General features: G+C 53.5%; 1 protein-coding gene across 4 annotated transcripts in view; it reads left to right on the top strand.

The window, feature by feature from the left end:
- The window catches only part of smg9 (SMG9 nonsense mediated mRNA decay factor), a 44,427-nt gene that overhangs the window by 1,771 nt on the left and 21,188 nt on the right, over positions 1-21,468 (top strand). For all 4 annotated transcript variants that reach the window (XM_072553594.1, XM_072553590.1, XM_072553592.1 and 1 more), the window contains exons 2-6: positions 6,339-6,392; positions 8,850-8,926; positions 13,541-13,772; positions 14,829-14,926; positions 18,303-18,415. In XM_072553594.1, coding sequence (XP_072409695.1) covers positions 8,882-8,926; positions 13,541-13,772; positions 14,829-14,926; positions 18,303-18,415 — 488 coding nt within the window. In that variant the 5' untranslated portion in view covers positions 6,339-6,392; positions 8,850-8,881. The remainder of the gene's footprint in view (positions 1-6,338; positions 6,393-8,849; positions 8,927-13,540; positions 13,773-14,828; positions 14,927-18,302; positions 18,416-21,468) is intronic.

Genomic DNA, 21,468 nt, shown 5'->3' with positions numbered 1-21,468 from the left:
CTCGAAACCGGTTCAGAAAAGACTTACAAGGATATTGCCAAGGTTGGAGGGTTTAAGGTACAGGCCATTTAAAAGGCATCTGGATGGGTATATGAATAGGAAGGGTTCAGAGTGATATGGACCAAGTGCTGGCAAATGGGATTACATTACTTAAGGATATGGTTAGCATGGACAAGTCGGACCGAAGGGTCTGTTTCTGTGCTGTACAAATCTATGACTCTATATAGTACTCTGTCTAGTTCCTGGTGTAGTTCTCCTAGTTAAACTAGTTTTAGGACCCCCGTCTCAGAGTTAAACTAGTTGCTCCTTCTTTGTGTATTAATCCTGTGCTAACAGGCTCTTGATTGTTCGATTAGTTTTGAGACACTGTTCTTGCCAGTTATTCTTGTTCAGCGATAATGCACAATTGGTGGTTGTACTGCGATCGTGCTCATTAGACTAGTTGCAGGATGCTGCATTTGAAATGGTTGTAAATATCGGAGAGAATGCACTCCTTGTGCATGTTGCTCTTCAGTACAATGGACTGACACGGCATAGGAAGAGACCAGTGCTTGTTTTTTTTTGAAAGGTTATAGTATCAGTTCCCCATCTCTACCCCGGTTGTTTCCCAATCCTCACGCCAGTCATTTCCCCCCCCTCCCGCCATGGCTCTGCACATCTTTCCCCTTCATGTATTTCTTCAGTTCCCCTTTTGCAAGTACCTGCTACATCTGTTTCCCTCCCCAGATTACAACAACTTGCTGCGTCAAACGTAAATTCGCCCTGAACTCCCGTTTAAAGCCCCCCCCCCTTCACTTTCTCTGCTCTTAGGAGAATGACTCCCAGCCATTCTGCGTGAACTGAAGACCCTCATCCCTGAGACAGTTCTAATAAAATCTCCTTGCCCCTTTTCAAGGCCTCAATGTCCACCTGGAAGCGAGTGGCAGAACGGAATGGGTCACAGGAATCCAACTAGTGCCTAAGAACAAATAAGATGCCTTTCTGAACTAAAGAACATTTACCAGGCATCTATATGACTTTATGAAGAGGGATGAGGATATTCAGTTCATGCAAACTGTATCCCCACTATTCCCTGCCTATTCTTGAGAGAGTGGGAGCCTGGCACGGGGAGAGGAAGAGAGAGAGAATTGAATTTGCCAGGTGTACCGAGGCACAGTGAAAAGCTTTGTCTTGCAAGCAATACAGACAGATCACACAGAGTTAAGTAGCATGGACAAGTAAATAATAATAAACAGCACCAAAAACAAAAACACAGGTACAGGCAAATGTTAAGAGTTTGTGAGTCCATTCAGTGTTCTAACAACAGGAGGGTAGAAACTGTTTCGAAACCGGCTGGTGTGTGTGTGTGTTCGGGCTTATGAGGGGAGGGTGAGAGAAGGAGTCCAGTGTTGGAGGGAGGAGAGAAGGGGCACCCAGCACTGGTGAGAATGGGGGGAGGAGACAGAGAGAGAGAACGAACTGTTGCACATAGTGTTGAGGTTAGGTGCATTAATCAGGGGAAAATGGAGAGTAATAGGGTAGGGGATAGGTTATTCTTTGGAGGGTCGGTGTGGACTCGTTGGGCCAAATGGCCTGTTCCCGTACTGTCGGGATTCTGTGTTTGTCCCTGGGTAGCTTGTAGGTGGTGACATTGTAAACTTGTCACTGTCACCCTGTACCTCAGTACATGTCGCAATGAAACCTAATTCTAGTATCCGACAGGCTGCCTCTTAAACATTGCAATTGTACCCAGCTCCCATCACCCTCCACACAAAATATCTCGTTTATAAACTAACCCTTGCCCCATGCTAAAATAAAAATCCCTCGCTGACGGATTTTCCCAACGTGGGGTTGTGCAGTGAAGCTTTGAAACCCTGATGGAAATGGTAATTGTGGAACTGCACCTCGTGTCACAACAGGCTGTTCTGCTTTAAGAGCCCTTGCTTTATACTGAAAACTTCCTTTGAGAAGTGTTGGGTCTCGTTCCTTTCGATTTGAATTATTCTTGGAGATTTGAGAATCAACACGGTTTCACCTCTTAGTTCCCATCTCCTTTGATTCTCTGAATTCCATCTCTCTTCCCTTCTCTTTTTGCAGACTGAATTAAATAATTCGATATTTATAGTTTGCCTGCCTTGGTGAGGGTGGGTGTAGTGTCCAGATTTGGAGCGATACTCTGGTAGTGGGTCTAACCAGTGACTCATACACGGATATCGAGATTTACCAGCTTAATGGCTATTCAGATTGACAGATGAGTTGTTCATTTTTGGATGGATTTCATTGTTTTAACTGTCTCTCGATCCTCTGATTCCAACCTCTTGAGAATTCCCCAGTTCCCTTTGCTCCACCAACGGCAGCTCCCTCACCCTGTGTCTTTAACTGCCTGGGACCCTGAACTCATTTGCTCCCTCCCCAGATGTCTCCATCTCTCTCCGGCAGGGCCATAAGAAACATGGACAGGTCTAGGCCGTTTGCCTCTTGCTTCCCCCATTCCACAGGATTGTGACAGATCCGACGTTCCTCATGTCCCCTTTTCCGTGATTCCCCGATTGATCGGGAATCTCTCTCAGCCTTCGATATACGCAAGGACCCTGCTCCCCCCCACGGCTCTCTGTGGTAAGGGTGTTTCAAACACCCACCACCCTCTTCCCTCCCCATCTCCATCTGAAATTGGTGCCCCTTTTATTCAGAGACAGTGCCCCCTGGGTCCTAGCCTCTCCCATGGGGTGGGGTGGGGTGGGGGTGGGGGGGGGGGGGGGGGGAAACACCCTCCCAGCATTGACCCTGTCCAGCCCCCTGTTTATTCCAGTCAGATCCCCCTCTCATTCCCCCAGGGAGTAGAGTCATAGAGATGTACAGCACGGAAACAGACCCTTCGGTCCAACCCGTCCATGTTGACCCAGATATCCCAACCCAATCTAGTCCCACCTGCCAGCACCCGGCCCATATCCCTCCAAACCCTTCCTATTCATATACCCATCCAAATGCCTCTTAAATGTTGCAATTGTACCAGCCTCCACCACATCCTCTGGCAGCTCATTCCATACACATACCACCCTCTGTGTGAAAAAAATTGCCCCTTAGGTCTCTTTTATATCTCTCCCCTCTCACCCTAAACCTATGCCCCTCTAGTTCTGGACTCCCCAACCCCAGGGAAAAGACGTGTGGGCGGCACGGTGGCACAGTGGTTAGCACTGCTGCCTCACAGCGCCAGAGACCCAGGTTCAATTCCCGCCTCAGGCGACTGACTGTGTGGAGTTTGCACATTCTCCCCGTGTCTGTGTGGGTTTCCTCCGGGTGCTCCGGTTTCCTCCCACAGTCCAAAGATGTGCAGGTCAGGTGAATTGGCCATGCTAAATTGTCCCGTATTGTTAGGGAAGGGGTAAATGTAGGGGAATGGGTCTGGGTGGGTTATGCTTTGGCGGGGCGGTGTGGACTTGTTGGGCCGAAGGGTCTGTTTCCACACTGTAAGTAATCTCATCTAATCTAGTCTATTTACCCTATCCATGCCCCTCATAATTTTGTAAACCTCTATAAGGTTATCCCTCAGCCTCCGACGTTCCAGGGAAAACAGCCCCAGCCTGTTCAGCCTCTCCCTGTAGCTCAAACACTCCAACCCTGGCAACATCCTTGTAAATCTTTTCTGAACCCTTTCAAGTTTCACAACATCTTTCCGATAGGAAGGAGACCAGAATTGCACACAATATTCCAACAGTGGCCTAACCAATGTCCTGTATAGCCGCAACATGACCTCCCAACTCCTGTACTCAATACTCTGACCAATAAAGGAAAGCATACCAAACCTGTTCAGCCTTTGCTCACGAGACTATCCCTCCCTCCCAGGGACCCCCCTCTCTCTGAGCTGCCTCCAATGAAATAATATCTTTCCTTAAATAGTGGGACCAAATCCGCTCCCAGTCTTCCGGGTGTGGTCTCCCCAGCACCTTGTCCAGTTTGAGTGAGACTTCCTGACTTTTACACTCCAACCCTCTTGAAACTAGGGCCAGCGTTCCATTAACCTTAAAGCTGAAAAACAAAGAAGCTGGAGATCAGAAACGCAAAGCGAACCCTTCCTGATTCCCTGCTGCCCGTGTGGGGCCAGCTTGCCGTGTTGTGTGCAGGGGGTCCCGCAGTCCCTTTCTGCAGTTTCTCTCGGTTAAAATAACACTTGGTTCCCCCTTCGAAAATGAATGAGTTTGCATTTTCTCTCACGTTGTGGAACTGCAACGGTGTCACAACAGGCTATGCTTCTGCTTTAAGAGCCCTCGCTTTTTACTGAAAACTTCCCTCGAGAAATATTGGATCACGTTCCTTTTCAATTGAATTATCTTTGGAGATTTGAGAATCGACATGGTTTCCCCTCTTACTTCACATCTCCTTTCATTCCCCAAGTCCCATCTCTTTTTTTGCAGACTGAAGTGAACAATTCGGTATTTGAATCTTCACTTCCTGCTTTACGGTCTGCGTGTCTCACATTATACTCTATTTACTCAGGTTTGTGCCCACCCACTTGACCCATCGATATGTCCGTCAACCGTTTGCGTTCCTCTCATCTTCACCACCTACTTTTCCTGTCGTCTGCAAATTCTATTAGTCCATTCACTTCCTCCCTCTGAGCCGTTAATATATGTTGGAAGCATTTGTGGATCTGTCACTCATCCCTGTGGAATTCCACTGGTCACTGATCGCCAATCTGCCAAGAAAATGCCGAATGAGTTTCCTCATTTCTCCTATCCCCACCTTAGTCCAATTCCAAACCTCCAGCTCAATACCACCCCCATGACCTGTCCCACCTGTCACCCCAATTCTGACCCTCCAGCTCATCACCGTCCCCATGACCTGTCCCACCTGTCACCCCAATTCCGACCCTCCAGCTCATCACCGTCCCCATGACCTGTCCCACCTGTCACCCCAATTCCGACCCTCCAGCTCATCACCGTCCCCATGACCTGTCCCACCTGTCACCCCAATTCCAACCCTCCAGCTCATCACCGCCCCCATGACCTGTCCCACCTGTCACCCCAATTCCAACCCTCCAGCTCAGCACCGCCCCCATGACCTGTCCCACCTGTCACCCCAATTCCAACCCTCCAGCTCAGCACTGTCCCCATGACCTGTCCCACCTGTCACCCCAATTCCAACCCTCCAGCTCAGCACCGCCCCCATGACCTGTCCCACCTGTCACCCCAATTCCAACCCTCCAGCTCAGCACCGCCCCCATGACCTGTCCCACCTGTCACCCCAATTCCAACCCTCCAGCTCAGCACCGTCCCCATGACCTGTCCCACCTGTCACCCCAATTCCAACCCTCCAGCTCAGCACCGTCCCCATTACCTGTCAATCGTCGTTCCCACCTATCCGCTCCACCCTCCTCTCTGACCTATCACCTTTTCCCGCACCTCCATCCACCTATTGCACTCTCAGCTATCTTCCCCCCCCCCGCCCCCCCAGCCCCAGCTCCAACCCCAACCCCTCCCCTTCCATTTATCGCCCCACCTCCCTGCCTCATTCCTGATGAAGAGCTTTTGCCCGAAACACTGATTCTCCTGCTCCTCGGATGCTTCCTGACCTGCTGTGCTTTTCCAGCACTACTCTAATCTTGACTCTAATCTCCAGCATCTGCAGTACCCCCCTCTGTCAACTGGGATTGGAGACAGTCAGGGGCCTGAATGTTGTCAGCCTGTAGATGGCAGTCATGTTTCACTTGAAGTCCGTCTCCGAGCCTTCCAAATATTGATCACTGTCAAGGAGTCGAAAGATGAACATCAATAAGATTGTGTCGAGGCTGTACAGGGCATTGGTGAGGCCGCTTCTGAAGTACTGTGTCCAGTTCTGGTCGCCCTGTTTATAGGAAGGGTATTATTAAGCTGAAGAGGGGTTCAAAAGAGATTTCCCAGGCTATTGCCAGCGATGGAGAGTTTGAGTTTGAAAGAAAAACTGGGATTTTTTTTTCCCCTGGAGTGTCGGAGGTTTATAAAATCACAAGGGGCATGGACAGGGTAAATGGCAGGTGTCTGGGGTGGGGGGATTTCCAGACTCGGGGGCATATTTTCAGGGTGAGAGGGGAAAGATTTTTAAAATGAGGTGCAATTTTTTGTTTTGCTCAGAGGGTGGTTTGTGTGGGGAATGAACTTCCTGAGGAAGTGGTGGATAGGAGTACAGTTACAACGTTTTAAAAGATAGTTGGGGTAGGTCCGTGAATAAACAGGGATATAAGCCAGGAGCAGGCAGGTGGGACTAGTATAGTTTGGGATTATGGTCAGTATGGACTGGAAGGGTCTGTTTCCATGCTGTTTGTCTCGATAAGATAATGTACCAGGAAGTCCTGACGCTAATGTCCTCTTTGTGAATTATTCCAGTAGGCACCCAGTGAGCTGCTGTTCCCAAATCTGAAAGATTTGCCACGTATCCAGGTAATATAGTGGGTCAGCAGACGTCGATGAACCGAAACTTGCTTATTCCAGTAACGCAATCGCTTTCAATTTTTATCTCTCGCCTTTGCTTGTTGCTTAATTCAGATTATTGGACCATTCTGTGGTAACTGATGTAAATCTCGCTTTGAATCACTGAGTATAATCTCTACAAAAGCCCATATTAGGATATCTCAACACTTCACTGTCCTCAATCACAGGATGAATGTTGAGTATATGACTCTGCTAATGCGATCCACTCGATTGTAAAGGAAACAAATCGTTGGTTGTCTGTGGGAAGGAATGGTGGGATTAAATGGAGAGAACTTTCAAAAAGTTAGAATGGTCACGATGGGCTGACTGGCCTCCTTGCATGCTGGAGAGCACGAGAGTTGATGTATATTTTGTTCCACAAATCTGGACAATCCAGTACATGGTAGATAATAGACAATAGATAACAGGTGCAGGAGTAGGCCATTCTGCCCTTCGAGCCAGTACCACCATTCAATATGATCATGGCTGATCATCCACAATCAGTATCCTGTTCCTGCCTTATCTCCATAACCCTTGATTCCACTATCCTTAAGAGCTCTATCCAACTCTTTCTTGAAAGTATCCAGAGACTGGGCCTCCACTGCCTTCTGGAGCAGAGCATTCCACACAGCCACCACTCTCTGGGTGAAGAGGTTTCTCCTCACCTCTGTCCTAAATGGTCTACCCCGTATTTTTAAACTGTGTCCTCTGATTCGGCACTCACCCATCAGCGGAAACATGCTTCCTGCCTCCAGAGTGTCCAATCCTTTAATAATCTTATATGTCTCAATCAGATCCCCTCTCAGCCTTTTAAACTCAAGGGTATACAAGCCCAGTCGCTCCAGTCTTTCAGCGAAAGATAGTCCCGCCATTCCAAGAATTGACCTCGTGAATCTATGTTGCACTCCCTCAATAGCCAGATGCTTTACTATTGGACAGCTGGCGAGAGATTCTCAATGTCCCCAAAGGTAGTCGTGTGTTAACTTACATAGAACATTCCAGCACAGTACAGGCCCTTCGGCCCTCCATGTTGTGCTGCCCTGTGGAACCAATCTGAAGCCCATCTAACCTTCACTATTCCATTGTCATCCCTGTGTCTATCTAATGACCATTTAAATGCCCTTAAAGTTGGTGAGTCTACTCCTGTTGCAGGCAGGGCATTCAATGTCCCTACTACTCCCTGAGTAAAGAACCTCCCTCTGACATCTGTCCTATATCTATCACCCCCTCAATTTAAAGCTATGTCCCCTCGTGCTAGCCATCACCATCCTGAGGAAAAAGCCTCTCCCTGTCTACCCGATCTAACCCTCTGATTATCTTATATGTCTCAATTAAGTCACCCCTCAACCATCTTCTCTTTAACGAAAACAGCCTCAAGTCCCTCAGCCTTTCCTTGTAAGACCTTTCCTTCCCTCTATACCAGGCAACATCTTGGTAAATCTCCTCTGCACCCTTTCCAAAGCTTCCACATCCTTTCTGTAATGTGGTGACCAGAATTGTGTGCAATACTCCAAGTGCGGCCGCCCTAATGTTTTGTACAGCATGACCCCATGGTTCCAAACCTTAATCCCTTTCCTAATAAAAGCTAACATACCATGTACTTTCTTAATTTCACACTTTCATTTTAACAAGGAAATTAGTGGTGACACTCCCCTCTCTTCCCCCACCACACCCCCCCCCCCCCCCCCCGACTCCGAATCTCTACCCTACATACAAAGACGTAACCTTTTACAGGAAAAGGGCTATGAATCACATGGTTGATTGTCATTACATTGTTTAAGATGGGCCATTATAATTTTACAAGGCCCGGTGAATGTTCATGTCCTGTGATAACACGTGAATGGATTACAAGGACTGATTATTGCATTGTCCACGATCATGTGTTATTGGGAAGAGATTCAACCAGAAGGGTTTTGCCTGCTCCAAATGGGGGATTCACATCTGAATGCTGATACGGAGGGGAAGTGAGACAATGGGAGCACGAGGCAGTTTAACAGGGTTGTGGCTAAGACTTGTCTGGGGAGGGCAAATACCTCTGTCTCAGGCTACCGGGGAATCCACGTGTGGCTCCAATGGCTTCCTTCTCTGGGATTCAGTCAGCCTCCCCCCGACTGAGATGTTCTGTCTATTCTCTAAGAGGACAGACACGCAATTGAGACTGCAGTGCGTCCCTTTGGCAGTGGAATGTTTAACCCTCGAGTCCCCAGTGTGCCTCGAGAGAGACGTAAAACATGGAAGTGATCCCCCTTGTGGCTTTCTGACTTCCTCACTCGGCTTTGAGCCAGGTTGCCAATGAGGTGGTGTAGATGGTGGTCTGTTGCTTCCTTTGAGCTGTCAGTCTCACATTGAGAGGGGGTGGGGCGGGCGGGGGGAGGGGGGGGTGCGGCGTTCTCTCAGCAAGTCTCCGACCCATGCTTGTTTCCGCAGGATGAGCGTGGAGGACTGGTAGACGGGGAAACATGCAGAAAACGCCAATCATTCTGGCCAAGCCTCCTGCAGAGAGGGTAAGTGGAGAGGACAGCAGCTGGGTGCAGGCAGAGCGGCCTCCCTCTGTTCCCATTGGGACCCGCTGGGCAGGCAGGAGGACTTCAGCACGCTGCCCACCCTTCAGTCACCTGTCAGTCTGGGCACCACACCTCCGAAAGGCCAGCAGAGCACCTTCACGTTTCACCAGCCAGCGCAGAGTCTCACACTGGACGGAACGGGGATGCACAGCAAGATCCCGTACCTGATAACAACCCGAATCGCTCTTTTTCTCTTTTACCCCTTCGTCCATTGTTCCTGTGGTTGTGGTTGTGTTCGCCGAGCTGGGAATTTGTGTTGCAAACATTTCGTCCCCTGTCTAGGTGACATCCTCAGAGCTTGGGAGCCTCCTCTGAAGCACTTCTGTGATCTTTCCTCCGGCATTTATAGTGGCCTGTCTCTGTCGCTTCCGGTTGTCAGTTCGAGCTGTCCGCTGTAGTGGCCGGTATATTGGGTCCAGGTCAATGTGTTTGTTGATAGTCTGTGGATAAGTGCCATGCCTCTAGGAATTCCCTGGCTGTTCTCTGTTTGGCTTGCCCTATAATGGTAGTGTTGTCCCAGTCGAATACATGTTGCTTGTCGTCTGCGTGTGTGGCTACTAAGGATAGCTGGTCGTGTCGTTTCGTGGCTAGGTGGTGTTCATGGATACGGATCGTTAGCTGTCTTCCTGTTTGTCCGATTGTAGTGTTTTGTGTTGTCCTTGCATTATAGGACAAGCCAAACAGAGAACAGCCAGGGAATTCCTCGAGGCATGGCATTCATCCACAGACTCTATCAACAAACGCATCGACCTGGACCCAATATACCGGCCACTACAGCGGACAGCTCGAACTGACAACCGGAAGCGACAGAGACAGGCCACTATAAATGCTGGAGGAAACAGCACAGAAGCGCTTCACAGGAGGCTCCCAAGCACTGAGGATGTCACCGAGACAGGGGACGAAACGTTTGCAAGACAAATTCCCAGCTCGGCGAACAGAACCACAACAACGAGCACCCGAGCTACAAATCTTCTCCCAAACTTTGAACAGTGTTCATGTGCTGTCGTGGTGTTGCTGGGGAGAGTGACGTTTGTTAACCGCTCCCTTGCGAAGGTGGGGCCGAGCTGCCTCCTTGAACTCCTGCAGTCCATGTGCTGTGGGTAGATTCCAGATGCCCCTTGGGGAGGGAATTCTGGGATTGTGACCCAGCCACACTGAAGGAATGGCCGATATATCTCCAAGTCGGGTTGGTGAGGGGCTCAGAGGGGAACTTGCATGGGGCTGGTGTTCCCATGTATCTGCCGCCCTTGTCTTTCTGGCTGGTAGAGGGTTTGGAAGGTGCTATCTGAGGTGAATTTTGCAGTGCATCTCGTAGTCGGTACGCTGTTACTGAGCATCAGTGGGGGAAGGGAGGGGATGGTACACACTGCTGTTACTGAGCGTCAGTGGGGGGGGGAGGGGATGGTACACACTGCTGTTACTGAGCGTCGGTGGGGGGAGGGAGGGGATGGTACACACTGCTGTTACTGAGGGTCGGTGGGGGGAGGGAGGGGATGGTACACACTGCTGTTACTGAGGGTCGGTGGGGGGAGGGAGGGGATGGTACACACTGCTGTTACTGAGGGTCGGTGGGGGTAGGGAGGGGATGGAACACACTGCTGTTACTGAGCGTCGGTGGGGGGAGGGAGGGGATGGTACACACTGCTGTTACTGAGCGTCGGTGGGGGGAGCGAGGGGTTGTTTGTGGGTGTGGGGCCAATCCAGCGGGGGGCTGCTTTGTCCCTGGATGGTGTTGAGTTTCTTGAGTGTTGTTGGAGTTGTCCCCCATCCAGGGGCAAGTGGGGAGTATTCCATCACTTTGTGTAAGAGCTGGCTATTATTTAACTGGAGAAAGACTGCAGAAAGCTACACAACAGAGAGATTTGGGAGTGTCATCCGTGAATCAGAAACAAGCTGGGATTCAAATTCAGGAAGGCCAGATGGAATGTTGGCCTTTATTTTAAAGGGGATGAGGTACCAAAGTGACCAAGTCTTTTTGAAAGGATGCAAGGTGCAGGTCAGAGAAGAGCTGGAATCCTGTGAATGGTATTGCTCTCCTTCACGGAATGATCTGCTGGTGTTGGAGGCAGTCCGGAAAAGATTCACACCGTAAAACTCACAGACTCTGAGAGATGTACAGCACGGAAACAGACCCTTCGGTCCAACCCGTCCATGCTGACCCAGATATCCCAACCCAATCTAGTCCCCACCAGACAGTACCTGGCCCATATCCCTCCAAACCCTTCCTATTCATATACCCATCCAAATGCCCCTTAAATGTTGTAATTGTATCAGCCTCCACCACATCCTCTGGCAGCTCATTCCATACACGTACCACCCTCTGCGTGAAACCATTGCCCCTTAGGTCTCTTTTATATCTTTCCCCCCTCACCCTAAACCTATGCCCCTCTAGCTCTGGACTCCCCCACCCCAGTGAAAAGACTTTGTCTATTTACCCTATCCATACCCCTCATGATTTTATAAACCTCTATAAAGTCACCCCTCAGCCTCCGACGCTCCAGGGAAAACAGCCCCAGCCTATTCAACCTCTCCCTATAGCTCAAACCCTTCAACCCTGGCAACACCCTTGTAAATCTTTTCTGAACCCTTTCAAGTTTCACAACATCTTTCCGATAGGAAGGAGACCAGAATTGCACGCAATATTCCAACAGTGGCCTAACCAGTGTCCTGTACAGCCGCAACATGACCTTCCAACTCCTGTACTCAATACTCTGACCAATAAAGGAAAGCATACCAAACGCCTTCTTCACTATCCTATCTACCTGTGACTCCACTTTCAAGGGGCTATGAACCTGCACTCTAAGGTCTTTGTTCAGCAACATTCCCAAGGATCTTACCATTTAGTGTATAAGTCCTGCTCTGAGCTGCCTTTCCAAAATGCAGCACCTCGCATTTATCTGAATTAAACTCCATCTGCCACTCCTCAGCCCATTGGCCCATCTGATCCAGATCCTGTTGTAATCTGAGGTAACCCTCTTCGCTGTCCACTACACCTCCAATTTTGGTGTCATCTGAAAACTTACTAACCATACTTCCTAGGTTCATATCGCAAATAATCCAATATAAATGATGAAAAGTAGAGGGCCCAGCACCGATCCTTGTGGCACTCCACTGGTCACAGGCCTCCAGTCTGAAAAACAACCCTCCACCACCACCCTCTGTCTTCTACCTTTGAGCCAGTTCTGTATCCAAATGGCTAGTTCTCCCTGTATTCCATGAGATCTAACCTTGCTGACCAATCTCCCATGGGGAACCTTGTCATACACTTTAATGAAGTCCATATAGATCACATCTACTGCTCTGCCCTCGTCAGTCCTCTTTGTTACTTCCGCAAAAAACTCAATCAAGTTTGAGAGACATGATTTCCTATGCACAAAGTTGACTATCCTGAATCAGTCCTTGCCTTTCCAAATAAATGTACATCCTGTCCCTCAGGATTCCCTCCAACAACTTGCTCACCAACGAGGTCAGGTTCACCGGTCTATAGTTCCCTGGCTTGTCTTTACCGCCCTTCTTAAACAGTGGCACCACGTTTGCCAACCTCCAGTCTTCTGGCACCTCACCTGTGACTATCGATGATACAAATATCTCAGCAAGAGGCCCAGCAATCACTTCTCTAGCTTCCCACAGAGTTCTTGGGTACACCTGATCAGGTCCTGTGGATTTATCCACCTTTATGCATTTGAAGACAATTCAGCACTTCCTCCTCTGGAATATAGGCATTTTTCAAAATGGTCGTTATTTATTTCTGCACATTCTATATCTTCCACATCCCTCACCACAATAAACACTGATGCAATATACTCGGTTAGTATCTCCCTCATCTCCTGCAGCTCCACACGTAGGCCGCCTCGCTGATCTTTGAGGGGCCCTAACCCCTCTTAAGTTACTCTTTTTTATTCTTAAAAGTATGGAGGGACTGTGCTACGAGGGGAGGTTGAATGGTTTGGGCCTGTCCTCACTGGAAAAATTGAAGAAATAAAACATACAAGATACCTCAGGGACTGGGTGGGGGTGGGGAGGATGTGGGTTGGGTTCCCCTTTGTGAGAGAGTCTCAGACTGGGGGAGTAATCTCAGAACATAAAGGGGTCGCCTGTTTAAGGCAGAGACGAGGGGGGATCTTCTTCCCTAAACGCGGAGAATGCATGGAATTCCTTACCACTGTCGAGTCTGGGTCGTTGAGTGTGTTCAAGGCCGAGACAGAGTTTAATGAGTGAGGGAAATGAGGGGTTATGCGGGGAGCAGGGCCGAGCAGGGATTTGGAGTCGAGGAGGATCCTAGATCAGCCGTGATCTCGTTGAAAGGGGGAGCAGACTCGATGGGCCGAATGGCCAACCACTGCTGTCTTGCAGACAGGCATTTGGGAGTCGGGAGGTGAGTTGCCTGCCGCGGGATTTGAATTGTAGACTCTCAGACTCTCGAGGTGGGAAAGAGAGACGGACAGTGGCAGAATCCCATTGGTGGGGACGACTCAACATGGTCAGGGGCTGTGGAGAAAGGAGTGTTTCCTTTGATGTTTTGTCCTGATGCTGTGTCTTCTCTTCCCCACCCAGGGCAGTAAGGCAGTGCCCACCCCTCCTCTGCCTGCTGCCAATGCCAGCGAGAAGCCCATCGTGCTGATGAAGGCGAGGGAAGACGGCAAACCCACAGCAACGGGAGACGGTACCTCACAGGTTCCAGCTTCTTCAGGGAAGGCCGAGAGGGAGTACCAGCGGCCGACCCAACCCGTCTACCAGATCCAGAACCGGGGCATGGCCCAGTCTGCGCCGAGCACCAACGTCGACCGTGAGTCTACTCTGCACACCATCACACCGTTCGGCCCCTCTCCTCCATGTTGGTGTCCATGCTCCACACCTCCGACTCTTTCCCCCCCCCACAACGCCCTCCTGCTGTTTCCTACCTCCCTCGCTTTATCCTCCCTCATCAAGATGGTTCACCCCGTCGACAGGTCGAGGTGAATGTGTGGGGCCGAGGCTGGGCCAGGCGCGGGGAGCTTGGAGAGGCCACATCTGGACCATCCCCTGGGGAGAGAGGGGGATGAGGAGAGAGACGGTCCATTCCCCACTCCGGGGAGAGAGGGGGGATGAGGAGAGAGACGGTCCATTCCCCACTCCGGGGAGAGAGGGGGGATGAGGAGAGAGACGGTCCATTTATCCCCCCGGGGAGAGAGGGGGATGAGGAGAGAGACGGTCCATTCCCCACTCCGGGGAGAGAGGGGGGATGAGGAGAGAGACGGTCCATTCCCCACTCCGGGGAGAGAGGGGGGATGAGGAGAGAGACGGTCCATTCCCCACTCCGGGGAGAGAGGGGGGATGAGGAGAGAGACGGTCCATTCCCCACTCCGGGGAGAGAGGGGGGATGAGGAGAGAGACGGTCCATTCCTCCCTGGGAGGGGGAGGGGAAGGGAGATGGTCTGTTCCCATCCCACCCCGGGGAGAGAGGAGGAGGGGGAGGGGGAGGGGGAGGGAGACGGTCCATTCCCACCCCCAACCCCGGGGAGAGAGGAGGAGGGGGGAAGGGGGGAAGGGAGACGGTCTGTTCAACCCCTCCCCCCCACCCCCCTCCGGGGAGATGAGGGGGAGTGAGACGCTCCGTTCCCACCCCCCCTTGGGGATTGGCTGGGGATTTGTTTTGAGTCGATGTGGCGTGTCTGTTCCCCCCCCTCCATGGGGGGAGGGGGTCTGGGGGTTTGTTTTGAGGTAGACGTGGTGTTTCTGCCCCCCCCCGCCCCCAGGGTTTGTTGAGGGTGACTCTGAGAGTCTGGGTCCTGCGAGCGGCTGCTGGGTTAAAGGTCCCAGTTCCTGTTCCCCAAGTGACACTCTGACCCCTTTCCTTCCCCAGCTGTGATTGGCCAGGCCAAGCTGCACCCTCCCGAGAGGATGAAACACTCCATCAAACTGGTCGACGACCAGCTGAACTGGTGTGACAGTGCCATGGAGGTAGGTGCGCCAGCCCTCACCCGCTACAACAAGAAGGTGTGTTTGCATAGCAGCCCCCCCCCCCGCAGCAAATGCCCCCCTGCTGCTCCACATGACGGGCGGGGGGTCGGGCAGTGCAGCTTTCACTAGCTCAGGTGTGACTCAGCAATGGGGATCTGAAACCCAGGCCCAGAGCTTGGGTTATCCAGCATCTCTTCAGAGAGAGAGAGATGGGGAGAGAGCGAGAGAGAGATGGAGAAGTTCAGGGAGGGATTTCCAGAGCTCAGAGTCCTGGGACAGTGACGATGCAGCACTGGGAATTGGGGAATGCTTGGGATTCCAGGGTTGGAGGGTGTGACAGAGATAGGGAGGGGGGTGTAGGGGCTGGAGGGGGGTTACAGAGATAGGGAGGGGGGTGTAGGGGCTGGAGGGGGGTTACAGAGATAGGGAGGGGGGTGTAGGGGCTGGAGGGGGGTTACAGAGATAGGGAGGGGGGTGTAGGGGCTGGAGGGGGGGTTACAGAGATAGGGAGGGGGTGTAGGGGCTGGAGGGGGGGTTACAGAGATAGGGAGGGGGTGTAGGGGCTGGAGGGGGGTTACAGAGATAGGGAGGGGGGTGTAGGGGCTGGAGGGGGGTTACAGAGATAGGGAGGGGGGTGTAGGGGCTGGAGGGGGGTTACAGAGATAGGGAGGGGGGTGTAGGGGCTGGAGGGGGGTTACAGAGATAGGGAGGGGGGTGTAGGGGCTGGAGGGGGTGACGGGGTTAGGGAGGGGTGAGTGGGCGGGTGGAACACCGTGTTGCCGCGTGGCCCCCTCGCCCCTGACTCTGGTGAGTTGACTCTCGGTTGCTGTGGTATTGTCTCTGACCCCTTTTGCACTTCCTTTTTGACCTGTGTCTGAGGAATGTGAAGCTCTCGTTCAGCCTCCTGTCCAGCTTGAGTCAGCACCACCTCCATCTCGGGATCGGCTTCCTACGGAAGTTTATGCGTAAAAATCAGGGTTTGAGCTTTGTCCAGTGTCCAAAAGGGAAGGGCCAAGACAAACAAGTGAAAGGTTCATTCCACTGAGTGACTGAGCGAGGGGGTTTATCAGGGAACTGATAAAGGGACAACAGTTTCATTAAAGAGCCTTATCAGAGTGCGCACTACCTCACCACAGCCAACATTGCTCATAAATACTGGCCCAGCCAGCGACATTCACATCCTGTGACTGAATAAAGGAAAACAAAAAGAAAATAGTGGTGCTTGGAACAAATCATGAAGAGCAGAGATTACTCCTGGCCCAAAGGAAAACTTTAGGAGTCACAAAGTTGTACGGCACAGAAACAGGCCCTTCATACCAACCAGTTCTCCGAAATTAATCTAATCCCACTAGCCAGCACCCGGCCCATATCCCTCCAAACCCTTCCTATTCATATACCCATCCAAATGCCTCTTAACTGTTGTAATTGTACCAGCCTCCACCACATCCTCTGGCAGCTCATTCCATACACGTACCACCCTCTGGGTGAAAAAGTTGCCACTTAGCTCTCTTTTATATCTTTCCCCTCTCACCCTAAACCTATGCCCCTCTAGTTCTGGACTCCCCCACCCCAGGGAAAAGACCTTGTCTATTTATCCTATCCATGCCCCTCATGATTTTATAAACCTCTATAAGGTCACCCCTCAGCCTCCGACGCTCCAGGGAAAACAGCCCCAGCCTGTTCAGCCTCTCAAATTCAAACTCTCTGACCCTGGCAACATCCTTGTAAATCTTTTCTGTACCATTTCCAGTTTAATAACATTCTTCCGATAGGAGGGAGACCGGAATTGCACACAATAGTCCAAAAGTGGCCTAACCAATGTCTTTTACAGCCGTCACATGACCTCCTAACTCCTATATTCAATCCACTGACAAATAAAAGCAAATATACCAAACGCCGCCTTCATTTCCATGTCGACCTGTGACTCCACTTTCAAGGAATTACACACCTGCGCCACTAGGTCTCTCTGTTTGACAACACTCCTCAGAGCCCTATCTTTAACTGTGTAAGTCCTGCCTGGTCAGTGTCTCGATTAGAGTGGTTCTGGAAAAGCACAGCAGGTCAGGCAGCATCTGAGGAGCAGGAAGGTTAATGTTTCAGGCAAAAGCCCTTCACCAGGAATGAAGGCAGGGAGCCTCTGGGGTGGAGAGATAAATGGGACGAGGTTGGGGCTGGGGAGAAGGTAGCAAAGAGTGCAGTAGGTGGATTGGGGTGGTCAGTGCTGAGGGACTGTCGGAGGGTCAGTGCTGAGGGACTGTCGGAGGGTCAGTGCTGAGGGAGCGCCGCACTGTCGGAGGGTCAGTGCTGAGGGAGCGCCGCACTGTCGGAGGGTCAGTGCTGAGGGAGCGCCGCACTGTCGGAGGGTCAGTGCTGAGGGAGCGCCGCACTGTCGGAGGGTCAGTGCTGAGGGAGCGCCGCACTGTCGGAGGGTCAGTGCTGAGGGAGCGCCGCACTGTCGGAGGGTCAGTGCTGAGGGAGCGCCGCACTGTCGGAGGGTCAGTGCTGAGGGAGCGCCGCACTGTCGGAGGGTCAGTGCTGAGGGAGCGCCGCACTGTCGGAGGGTCAGTGCTGAGGGAGCGCCGCACTGTCGGAGGGTCAGTGCTGAGGGAGCGCCGCACTGTCGGAGGGTCAGTGCTGAGGGAGCGCCGCACTGTCGGAGGGTCAGTGCTGAGGGAGCGCCGCACTGTCGGAGGGTCAGTGCTGAGGGAGGGCCGCACTGTCAGAGGGTCAGTGCTGAGGGAGCGCCGCACTGTCGGAGGGTGACTCCTTGCGTTCTGATGGTGCGGCGCTCCCTCAGCACTGTGGACTCCTGAAGAATAGGGAGTGAATGGCCTAGTAGTAGTAGTATCACGAAAAGTATTAATTCAGAAATCTGGGTAATATTCCAGGGTCCTCAGTTCAAAGCCAACCACGGTAGACAGTAGAATGTGAATTCACTTTCAAAAAAACCCCTGGGTCATTAGGGTTGGGCAGTAAATGCTTGTATCTTGACTCCCTCTGAATGAATTTCCAAATGAACAAGGCCCTCATCAGCTTCGGAGTCCAGCCAGGCCTTTGGGGCGATGGTCGGAAACTCTTCTGCGCATCCACAGGCGTGCACTTTCCCGCGCACCTGCGCACAGACACGTGCACACACGTGCACCTGCACGCAGACATGTGTGTGCACATAGACACGCACTCACAGAGACACGGGGTATTGGAAGGTGCGGTGCTGTTGAAGGTGTAAGACTGCGCGTGATAATTCCTGAGGCTGAGGTTGAGTAATACTGACCGTGTGCACGAGGGATGGGGGGGGGGGGGGGGGAACTGACTGACGGAGCTAGCTGATGTTGCTGAGTAACCTTCACCCCTGACACCTCTCCTTCCCCCTTTTCAGTTCTTGCTGGACCAGACGGACGTGCTGGTGATCGGGATCATCGGGCTACAAGGCACGGGCAAATCCACCATCCTGTCACTGTTCTCTGCCAACAACCCAGAGGAAGACCAGAGGTCAGGGTGGGGGCCAGGGTTCTGAGGGCACAGGTCAGAGGTCAGCGCCAGGCTGAGCGGTTCTGTATCTGTGGCTGCATGTTGTGTCACTGAAGTGTGAAGTGGCAGTTCGGCCCGTCGTTGCTGCCCTTGCTCTGCATCTGCGCATCATTGCTGAGTGCAAGTCGCCAGCTTTTACTTCATTATACACTTTTTTTTTCTATCCAAATCGACAACCAATATCTCAACTGAACCAGCTCCCATTATAGTTCCAATACTCCAAAGCCTGCTGGATAAACATGTATCTCCTCATGTCACCTTCGCTGTCTCTGCATGTCCCTTTAATTCAATGCTCCTCTTCCCCTACTTCTTTTCTGAACAGGGACAATATGTCCACCAACAGTCAGACACGGGCTCTCACTCCCACTCCATCCCTTCCTCTCTTGGCAGGCAGTAACCCCACCTTCCCCCACGTTGGACATTTTCATAATGAGGGAGTGCCGCACTGTCGGAGGGTCAGTGCTGAGGGAGTGCCGCACTGTCGGAGGGTCAGTGCTGAGGGAGTGGGGCACTGTCGGAGGGTCAGTGCTGAGGGAGTGCCGCACTGTCGGAGGGTCAGTGCTGAGGGAGTGGGGCACTGTCGGAGGGTCAGTGCTGAGGGAGTGGGGCACTGTCGGAGGGTCAGTGCTGAGGGAGTGGGGCACTGTCGGAGGGTCAGTGCTGAGGGAGTGGGGCACTGTCGGAGGGTCAGTGCTGAGGGAGTGGGGCACTGTCGGAGGGTCAGTGCTGAGGGAGTGGGGCACTGTCGGAGGGTCAGTGCTGAGGGAGTGGGGCACTGTCGGAGGGTCAGTGCTGAGGGAGTGGGGCACTGTCGGAGGGTCAGTGCTGAGGGAGTGGGGCACTGTCGGAGGGTCAGTGCTGAGGGAGTGGGGCACTGTCGGAGGGTCAGTGCTGAGGGAGTGGGGCACTGTCGGAGGGTCAGTGCTGAGGGAGTGGGGCACTGTCGGAGGGTCAGTGCTGAGGGAGTGGGGCACTGTCGGAGGGTCAGTGCTGAGGGAGTGGGGCACTGTCGGAGGGTCAGTGCTGAGGGAGTGGGGCACTGTCGGAGGGTCAGTGCTGAGGGAGTGGGGCACTGTCGGAGGGTCAGTGCTGAGGGAGTGGGGCACTGTCGGAGGGTCAGTGCTGAGGGAGTGGGGCACTGTCGGAGGGTCAGTGCTGAGGGAGTGGGGCACTGTCGGAGGGTCAGTGCTGAGGGAGTGGGGCACTGTCGGAGGGTCAGTGCTGAGGGAGTGGGGCACTGTCGGAGGGTCAGTGCTGAGGGAGTGGGGCACTGTCGGAGGGTCAGTGCTGAGGGAGTGGGGCACTGTCGGAGGGTCAGTGCTGAGGGAGTGGGGCACTGTCGGAGGGTCAGTGCTGAGGGAGTGGGGCACTGTCGGAGGGTCAGTGCTGAGGGAGTGGGGCACTGTCGGAGGGTCAGTGCTGAGGGAGTGGGGCACTGTCGGAGGGTCAGTGCTGAGGGAGTGGGGCACTGTCGGAGGGTCAGTGCTGAGGGAGTGGGGCACTGTCGGAGGGTCAGTGCTGAGGGAGTGGGGCACTGTCGGAGGGTCAGTGCTGAGGGAGTGGGGCACTGTCGGAGGGTCAGTGCTGAGGGAGTGGGGCACTGTCGGAGGGTCAGTGCTGAGGGAGTGGGGCACTGTCGGAGGGTCAGTGCTGAGGGAGTGGGGCACTGTCGGAGGGTCAGTGCTGAGGGAGTGGGGCACTGTCGGAGGGTCAGTGCTGAGGGAGTGGGGCACTGTCGGAGGGTCAGTGCTGAGGGAGTGGGGCACTGTCGGAGGGTCAGTGCTGAGGGAGTGGGGCACTGTCGGAGGGTCAGTGCTGAGGGAGTGGGGCACTGTCGGAGGGTCAGTGCTGAGGGAGTGGGGCACTGTCGGAGGGTCAGTGCTGAGGGAGTGGGGCACTGTCGGAGGGTCAGTGCTGAGGGAGTGGGGCACTGTCGGAGGGTCAGTGCTGAGGGAGTGGGGCACTGTCGGAGGGTCAGTGCTGAGGGAGTGGGGCACTGTCGGAGGGTCAGTGCTGAGGGAGTGGGGCACTGTCGGAGGGTCAGTGCTGAGGGAGTGGGGCACTGTCGGAGGGTCAGTGCTGAGGGAGTGGGGCACTGTCGGAGGGTCAGTGCTGAGGGAGTGGGGCACTGTCGGAGGGTCAGTGCTGAGGGAGTGGGGCACTGTCGGAGGGTCAGTGCTGAGGGAGTGGGGCACTGTCGGAGGGTCAGTGCTGAGGGAGTGGGGCACTGTCGGAGGGTCAGTGCTGAGGGAGTGGGGCACTGTCGGAGGGTCAGTGCTGAGGGAGTGGGGCACTGTCGGAGGGTCAGTGCTGAGGGAGTGGGGCACTGTCGGAGGGTCAGTGCTGAGGGAGTGGGGCACTGTCGGAGGGTCAGTGCTGAGGGAGTGGGGCACTGTCGGAGGGTCAGTGCTGAGGGAGTGGGGCACTGTCGGAGGGTCAGTGCTGAGGGAGTGGGGCACTGTCGGAGGGTCAGTGCTGAGGGAGTGGGGCACTGTCGGAGGGTCAGTGCTGAGGGAGTGGGGCACTGTCGGAGGGTCAGTGCTGAGGGAGTGGGGCACTGTCGGAGGGTCAGTGCGGAGGGAGTGGGGCACTGTCGGAGGGTCAGTGCGGAGGGAGTGGGGCACTGTCGGAGGGTCAGTGCTGAGGGAGTGGGGCACTGTCGGAGGGTCAGTGCGGAGGGAGTGGGGCACTGTCGGAGGGTCAGTGCGGAGGGAGTGGGGCACTGTCGGAGGGTCAGTGCGGAGGGAGTGGGGCACTGTCGGAGGGTCAGTGCGGAGGGAGTGGGGCACTGTCGGAGGGTCAGTGCGGAGGGAGTGGGGCACTGTCGGAGGGTCAGTGCGGAGGGAGTGGGGCACTGTCGGAGGGTCAGTGCGGAGGGAGTGGGGCACTGTCGGAGGGTCAGTGCGGAGGGAGTGGGGCACTGTCGGAGGGTCAGTGCGGAGGGAGTGGGGCACTGTCGGAGGGTCAGTGCGGAGGGAGTGGGGCACTGTCGGAGGGTCAGTGCGGAGGGAGTG

The sequence above is a fragment of the Chiloscyllium punctatum genome, chromosome 34 (assembly GCF_047496795.1).
Source record: "Chiloscyllium punctatum isolate Juve2018m chromosome 34, sChiPun1.3, whole genome shotgun sequence".
Lineage (NCBI taxonomy): Eukaryota > Metazoa > Chordata > Chondrichthyes > Orectolobiformes > Hemiscylliidae > Chiloscyllium > Chiloscyllium punctatum.
Note: the sequence above shows the minus strand (reverse complement) of the source record. Positions and strands in the feature narration are given on the sequence as shown.